The sequence below is a fragment of a genome, unplaced genomic scaffold, assembly GCF_019419815.1.
Source record: "Pyrus x bretschneideri cultivar Hongxiangsu unplaced genomic scaffold, Pyrus_bretschneideri_v1 Contig5, whole genome shotgun sequence".
NCBI lineage: Eukaryota > Viridiplantae > Streptophyta > Magnoliopsida > Rosales > Rosaceae > Pyrus > Pyrus x bretschneideri.
Window position 1 is genome coordinate 2,263,314 of NW_025999787.1, and position 7,973 is coordinate 2,271,286.

At 35.5% G+C, this 7,973-nt stretch overlaps 1 protein-coding gene across 2 annotated transcripts; it reads left to right on the forward strand.

Moving 5' to 3' along the window:
• The first annotated feature begins 4,158 nt into the window (after window positions 1-4,158).
• On the forward strand, window positions 4,159-5,877 carry LOC103954201 (60S acidic ribosomal protein P2-4). Of its 2 annotated transcripts, none has more exons than XM_048568980.1 (4): window positions 4,159-4,319; window positions 4,565-4,654; window positions 5,348-5,580; window positions 5,697-5,877. In XM_048568980.1, the coding sequence occupies exons 2-4, from the start codon at window positions 4,567-4,569 to the stop codon at window positions 5,721-5,723; spliced, it is 348 nt and encodes a 115-aa protein (XP_048424937.1). In that variant the 5' UTR covers window positions 4,159-4,319; window positions 4,565-4,566; the 3' UTR covers window positions 5,724-5,877. The 2 variants fall into 2 exon arrangements, with proteins under 2 accessions (XP_048424937.1, XP_048424938.1); XM_048568981.1 differs by having other exon boundaries at window positions 4,191-4,307.
• Window positions 5,878-7,973: the final 2,096 nt, after the last annotated feature.

Consider the following 7,973-nt stretch of genomic DNA (forward strand, 5'->3'; position numbering starts at 1 on the left):
GCATTGGAAATCCCTGAGACGATTGTTGGAAGGTGTAGGTTGTGTTTTGTTCGTTTTGTTTTGTTTTTGGTTTCTTTTGCTTTGTTTTGCTCGAGGACTAGCAAAAGCTAAGTGTGGGGGAATTTGATAGGAGCATATTCATGCGACTTAAATGGCTTGTTCTCGTGCATTTACGTTATGTTTCTTTAGTTATTTTAGTCCTTTATGCTTCTTTTGTGTGTTTTCAGGTTCTAAGGGCAAAGTATGCAAAAGGGTGCATTTTGGTGCATTTTGGAGTAGTTTGGGGCGTTAAATGGATTGCATATACTTGAAGCCAAGTAGATGGACGAAATTGAAGACCAAAGGAGGCCCTTTGTACCAGAAATTCACACCAACACATCCCATTTCAGATTGCATTCCAATCATTCCAGCCAAGCCACATGCACTCCCTTTAATTTATTCAACCTAGCTGTCAAAGCACATGCACATTCACCCTAATCATTCACATACACAATTCACTCTTCCATATTCAGAATGTAGACCATCAAACCACCATTGCCGTGCCCTCCCTACCAATCCAAACACCACCAGAAATCATCCCATTGCCGTGGCCTCCCTCATCCATTTCCATAATTCCCCAATCCATTCAACACACCAAAACTCTCCTTAGACCTTGTGCTACAACGAAGAGGAGGAGAAGAGTGCCTAAACGTTCATACAATTCAAGTTTGAGTTGTTGGAATGTTTAGGTGTTTCTTTTCCTCGATTCCAATGTTTAATTTCAATTCTCTTTGTTTTGTACGTATGAGGAACTAAACCCCCTTGGCTAGGGGGGGATTCGAAATATATGTTTATGCTTGCAATATGATTTGATTACTTCTAATTACGTTTCATAAGTTGTGAATTCAATTTGTTTAACTGTTTGATTGATAACTTATTTATGTATGTTTATTGAGAGTGCACGCTTAATTTTCATGCATGAATATGACGCTAGAATATAAGTGAGTTTCACCTAATAGTTATGAACTTATATTCACAAGTAGTGGAGGTTGCATATAAACAATCGCGTTAAATGAATTTTTGGCAAGAGTATCATGCATTCATAGTTACAATTGCCTCGTCAACACTTATAATTTTCATAGAACATAATGATCTCTCATTGTATCTCTTCTATGCATTCATGTTGAGAACCATCGGAGAATGATTTGAATTGTCGCATGCATCATCCAATTCAATAATATAAGGAAAATTTGAGAGTTAATTAGCACATCACGGTTAACTTGGGGTGTTGAGCATCATGGTTTATTGAAAAGCAATTGGAAATCATTTTATATGCAAGTGTAACATGTGTGGAGATGAACCCCTTAGCTAATCCATCCATCATCTTGTTTTCAAGGAATTCGTTTTACAATCTGCCTAGTTTGTTACTTTGTTTTGTTATTTCAATTTTCGTCAAAACAAAACCCCCCTTTACTTTCTTGTTCTATAGTGTTTAGAATCTGTTTAATTTGTGTTTTAAAGTGTTTTGAATCAACCTATAATCTTAAATTCGTCCAAATTTGTGTTTAAGGTCAGAAACTGCCTAGTTAGTGTTTTTAGGCAGTTTTGAGTCTTTTGAACCTGTTTTGAGTCCTTTGAGTCTTTGTATTGTCCAAATTAGTTAGAAAGTGTCTTAGTTTGTGTTTATAAGTGTTTTGATTCAATTTGTTGCACAAATTCGTCCAAATTCACCAAGGTGCTCAAAACTGCCCAGAAAGTGTTTTTAAGGCAGTTTTGAGTGTTTTGGGTGATGTTTGAGTCTTTTGGTTTGTTTTAGTGTTTTAAGCGTTTAGTCTCGCATTCTTTGAGTCTAGTTTAGTGTTTTAAACTTTATTTTACGTTTTTGAGTCAGTTTCCAAGTGATTTGCAATCCCTCCTAATCCCCGGTCCTGAACGATCCCTACTTATACTTATACTACAATTGTCAAAAAGAGGGTTTAATTTGTGTGCGTATAATTCTCGCATCAGTACATTCATCAAAATTAACCAAAAAATTAATTGTATCAAAACATGGGTACATTCTTCAAAATCACATTAATAGAAAAGATAATAGGCTTAATAACATTAGTAAATTTCTTCAATTAAACTTGACATGGATACATTTCAAAATCAAAGAAAAAAGAATGTACCCATATACGCTTAAAAATGGATTAGAAAAAAATTGAATAGATTTTATATAAAAAATTGTACATTTTACATATAACAAATTGGTATATTTAAGAATGAGTACATTTTAAGATTAAAAAGTTTTATATGAATGGGTACATATAATTAGCATGGGTACATTTAGCAAAATAAATAGTACAAATAAAAAATATATTTGGGTACAAATACAAATAAACTTTAAAAAATATGGGCACAAAAAGAAATTAATATATGAATACAAATTAAAACCGAAAAGAAAATTGGTACAAATTAAAAAGAATTACAAATTAAAAATGGGTACAAACTAAAACTAAAAATATATGATAAAAAAATTAGTCATAAATATAAATATACTAATTGTAACATTTTTAACATTAAATGAATATGTTTATAAATAAAAAAATATTTTATTATTGAAATAATTAATGATGTTATTAATACCCAAAGGCTTTGATAAAAAATTTAAAAGAATTAGGATTTTAATCAATGAAGTAGTAAAAGGAAGGATGAGAACCTAATTTCTCCATAAATAAAATCAAGCAAAATCTTTGTCACCCTAATGCATGTAAACTCAAAACTTCGATTTCGATAACTCGAAAGGCCGTAAATAGAGAGGAAAAAAACAGAAAACAAAATGCAGAGCCGTGCCGCACACAAATAGCTCTTGGTAATTTTGAGATAACAGTTCACAACCAAAGGCAAAGCTGATAAGGTTTTCTGAATCTTCAATTAATTTTGGTGGTCATAGGAAAGACTGATGAACTTTAGATATTGATGGTGGACTGACATATACAAGAGAAATAATAATAATCACTAAAACAAGCTGTGCTCTTAAACCTGACGAGGTCTTCTCGAAACGTGGTTCTAGTTCAACCATGGATTCGTCCACCCGTCCATATAGCAATATAGCATCCTGCGGGATTTGAAATACAATGCCATCATCGACAGGTGAAAGCTTGTGGATATCGGGAAATTGAGTTTGATCTTGAGGTTGCCGGAGATGGTGGATGCGAGCACTTTGGAAGACGTGGATGGCTTTTGTGGTTGCAGAGAGGGTCGGTTTATGAGGTACCGAGATGACGTCGTGGCAGACATGGAGGAGGAGGAGGAGTGCAGGAAGGGAGAGAGGAGACGATCTCTAGATGAGAAGAACACCCGTGATGGAAACGGAGAACATAAACGGCCAATACTGACAGTAGGGTAAAATTGGAAGCGCAATAAATTATTTATTTGGGCCAGTCTTTATTGGGCTGGTTTGATATTGTGTTTTGTTCTAATCGTTAAATAAAGTAATTATATGATTTTTGATTAAAATTTAAAGTATTGAAATTTTTTTTCATTAATTTTTCTTAAAAAGAATCTTATTTTCCGTGATCGCAAGGCCCATCTTGCCAGGGTCCTTATGGTTGCTATAGTTGGCAAACAATATTACCTTGCCAATAAAAACTTAAGATCAATTCATACTCATAATGCATCTCATGTTTCATCCCAAACTATCAAGTGGAGGCTGCCTCATGCTCCTATACTCAAAATTAATTTTGATGGCTTTGTGGTGGGTTTTAAGGCTGCCGCTAGGTTCGTCATGAGGCTCCAACGGTTCTCTATTATTGTTGGATCCCGTAATCTTGGAGAAAGTACAATTTTTGTTGTTGAAGCATTGGCTCTTTACGATGCTTTAAGATTCGTAAAGGTCAAATGTTTTAAGGAGGTGTGTGTTGAGAGAGATTTCAAATTATCATTGATGCCATGTTGAACAAATATAGTACATCTTGATGGCTAAGAACAATTATTGACGACATTATATCTCTGGCCAACTCTATAATAAAAAAAAGGGATTTGAAAGCGTTTTTTTATCTTTTTAAAATCACTTCCAATTCCAAAATGCCCCCTTAAACCAACGGTTATAAGAAAGCGCTAAAACTTGGGCATAAAGGTGCACGTTTCGGCCACGTCTTTCCACACTTTTAAGTTGGGCCTAAAGTCAGTTGTGGGCTTGGGTCAGTGAAACCTTAAGAAACTTTCGTATTTGTATAAATTGATTCAGAGTTCTAACCTAAACCTCGCGTGCTCTTATTTCCCCACAAACCCTATTTCGGCCGCGGCTCCGCCATTGAAGCTCTGCTACGAAGCTCTCTTTACTCACTGTACGTAATACGGTTAGTATTCTTCAACATACCTTTATCCATCTCTTCATACGAGTAGTTTTTATTAATTTATTATCAGGTTCCTCCGATCATACTAGAGAGTAGAGAGCGAATTGAATCTGATCTTTTGGTGCATATATCTTTGAATTCTCTTCTGATTCTCATATATATATATATATATGTGTGTGTGTGTGTGTTTGTACATTTATGTATATACGTGTGTGTTTGATTCCTTGTGATATTGTTTGGATGGGCAGAGATGAAGGTTGTTGCTGCATACTTGCTCGCTGTTTTGGGAGGGAAGAGCAGCCCCTCAGCTGCTGACTTGAAGGACATTCTCGGATCAGGTAACTTTCCTAATAAAAAATCCTTTGTTGCTGCAAGCCTGCTACAATGTATGACTTGTATTAAAATTGTTATTGTTTTCAATTTATTGTTTTGTGTTGATTTTGGAATTCCATTTGTGGGTTTTGCCTTGTTTAGATAATTTAAATTGATTTATGTTTTGAATATCAATTTTGGTTTTGGGCTTTCGAGCTTGTCCGCTTATACTCTTTAGCCCCACACCCGTGGCAATGATTCTAGTCTTGTCGCCCCTTTGGATGAAAGAGTTATTTCATTTAGATTATATGTTGAAGCAATGTCTGAACTTCGGTTGTGTAGACTGCTCTTTTCCTCCATTAGTGCTTATTAATTATGTTGGGATGGAATTTTGGTTATCAGTCTTGCAACCTATTTACCTATATTATTGCTCGCGGTTGAATTTCTGCATCATTGGAATGTAGATGATTTATGATTGGGATTTGGTTATTATGTTATTTGGGAGAGATGAAAAGATTATAGTTCCCGTTTTAACAAGTAACAAAGAAAGAACTCAAATATGTGATGTGTCATGAGTAGTAAATAATTCTTGGCCAGGAAATGTGGGCACGAGCTTAAGTTTCCCTTGGGACTATTATCTTAAAAGAGTGGTATATTATTATTATTTGCGCGGTGCCATTTTTGCACTTGGAAATGTAAATTAATTTGTTTGTTTACAGTTGGAGCTGAGGCAGATGGTGACAAGATTGAGTTGCTATTGTCCGAAGTCAAGGGAAAAGATATCACAGAGCTGATTGCATCTGGAAGGGAGAAGTTGGCATCTGTTCCATCTGGTGGTGGTGCAGTTGCTTATTCTGCACCTGCAGCCGGCGGTGGTGGTGGGGCTGCTGCTCCTGCCGCTGCTGAGCAGAAGAAGGAGGAGAAGGTGGAAGAAAAGGAAGAATCAGATGACGTAAGTATTTTATGTCAAACTGATGTAGATGGTACCAAGCTTGCTTTATTTGTAACCTTGGATTTCCAAATTATATCGTGATTGTTTAATAACATTTTAAATCATATGTTTTGCAGGATATGGGTTTCAGCCTTTTCGACTAAGGGATTTTTGTTCGGAGCTTTGCCTGTATCAAGACTTCATCTTTATATTTTTGGGACCAATGCTGTGTTTTTAAGTTTATGTTTGTAGTTGGATATGGTACTGGATCTCTAAAATTTTGTTTAGATATGCAAGTGATAGAAGATGTTTGCTTTAGATCTTAATTCCATCTATTTGAGTCGACTAAAGGTTGCTTTCTTGTGATTTATTGCATATTACGGTTCATTTAGTGTTTGCGCAACCACGTCTCTCATTAACTAGTTGATCATGGGGTGTGAGATTATTATGTAGCGAAAGTCCAATCTTTCGTACTTATGCCTCTTGTGCCGTCACAAAAATCTGGAAGACTGCTACCAAATGGTTTTGAAAGCAGGAAGAGAAATTGAAAAGAGCATCTATGAACTTTGAAAGAAAAATCGGAAATTGTAGGGGGCTACCCAATCAGCAGGGTGCAGGCAACACTTTCATTTAGGGTTGGTTTGGTATGATATATAGAACCTAAAATGGCATACCCAATCCTGAATCGAAAATTTTTGGGACTCTCGAAATGTTTTTGGTAATTAGGGATTTCCCAAAACTGACCCTGCATCAAAATCCAAATCATCTAGAGTGAAATTGAAATTGTCTAAATTTGCATTAAAACCCCAAATTGAAATTAGAGACAAGTGACAGTGAATCGGTGAAGATTGATGGTCGAGACAGAGAGACAGAGTGAAGAGATAGACCCGCATCCTCCTCTTGACACGAGCACCCAATTCGAAACCCTAACCTTAATTCGAAACCCCACACAGAATCACCGGAGAGAATCAGAGGTGGGGATGAAGCTGTGAGGTCTGGTGGTGGCCAGAGTGGAGAGAGTTTGTTGGAGTGAGATTGTGGAGAGGGTGAGTGGTTGCTGAGTTTCGAATTTGAGAAGGAGAGACTGAGAGAGTTTAAGATTGAGTGAAGGTAGAGATGAGAAAGGTGAAATGAAATGAGAGAGAGTGATTAGGGATGTGTCTGCTCAGGTTTGGATTGAGTTGAAGGAAGGGCTAAGTGGTTTTTGGGTTGCAGAGAGAGATAATTCGAGAGAGTTGAGACAAAAAATGAGAAAGAAATTTCTGTCTTTTAGAAAGCACCCATGTGCTATATATATAGTAATGTTTCGATTCGGTGAAGAAAATACCAACGATTTAAAGTGATACCGAATTCATACCAAACAATTCGGGATCGGTTCAGTTTCGGTATCAAAATTTTGGGGATTTTTGGTTTGGGTTTTTTTTCGGTTTGGTTTCAGTATGGTTTGAGATTTTCAGTTTTTTTTTTTCCACCCCTACTTTCGTTAGTCTCCTTTGTTGACAGAATTCATAAGAGCATCTCCAGACAAGGAGTCAAAACGTCCACATCAGCAATAACAGTATAAAAAAGACACCAGTAGTGTTTTTCAACCTAAATGCCAATTCCTATGGCATGATGTGGATTGACAGCAAGGGTGGTTGCTGTCAAATTTAAAACTATTTTTGGTGATTAATAAGCTTTTTATCATTCTTATTATTATTTTTTGTTCTAACAATACTTATTACAATTTTTTTTTTTTAGCAAACGATATTATTTACAATAAGGGAGAGGAGGTGAGCTTAGTTTCACAATGATCTAGCAATAATGTGGTTCAAATTCGCCTTTGGCAAGAATCGAACCTAAGACGTCTCACTTACAAGTGAAGAGGAATACAACTAGACCATAATATTAAGTGACTAGATTACTTATCTGTTCTATTAAGAGAAGAGGGCTTGTCAACTTTTTGCCCCATTTTCTTCCAATTTTGTATCTTTTTAACTTTTTCCCCCTTTTTTTTTTCTCATATTTTGCCCTCACTTTTGATACACAATATTTACATAATGAGGGCATAATAGTAATTTTGTATCAAAATATTTACATAGGATAACAATATGCACTTATTAAGAGAAACTGTTTCATCATCATTTTTTCATACAGGTAAGTGAAATCATGATATTTTTTGGATAGTTTGAATGAACTGAAGCGGTTGCACTTGAGGAGAACGTGGGAGGAGGTGGACGGCTGTTCACACACACAAAGTATGCGCTCTCTGCTAGTTACAATTATGAAAAGTAAATAATATAATAAATAATTGTTTAAATTTGATATATCGGATAGAGAACAAATTTTTTTTTTATTTAAAAAAACAAAGATCAAAGTGCCACATAACCTTTCAAATTTAAATTTTATGTCTAAAATTTGACTTCTTTTTTGAA

Coding starts and splice junctions, on each gene's coding strand:
- LOC103954201 (XM_048568980.1), top strand. CDS start 4,567: ATGAAGGTTGTTGCTGCATACTTGCTCGCTGTTTTGGGAGGGAAGAGC. Junction 4,655..5,347: donor GAAGGACATTCTCGGATCAG/GTAACTTTCCTA, acceptor GTTTGTTTACAG/TTGGAGCTGAGGCAGATGGT. Junction 5,581..5,696: donor AAAAGGAAGAATCAGATGAC/GTAAGTATTTTA, acceptor TATGTTTTGCAG/GATATGGGTTTCAGCCTTTT.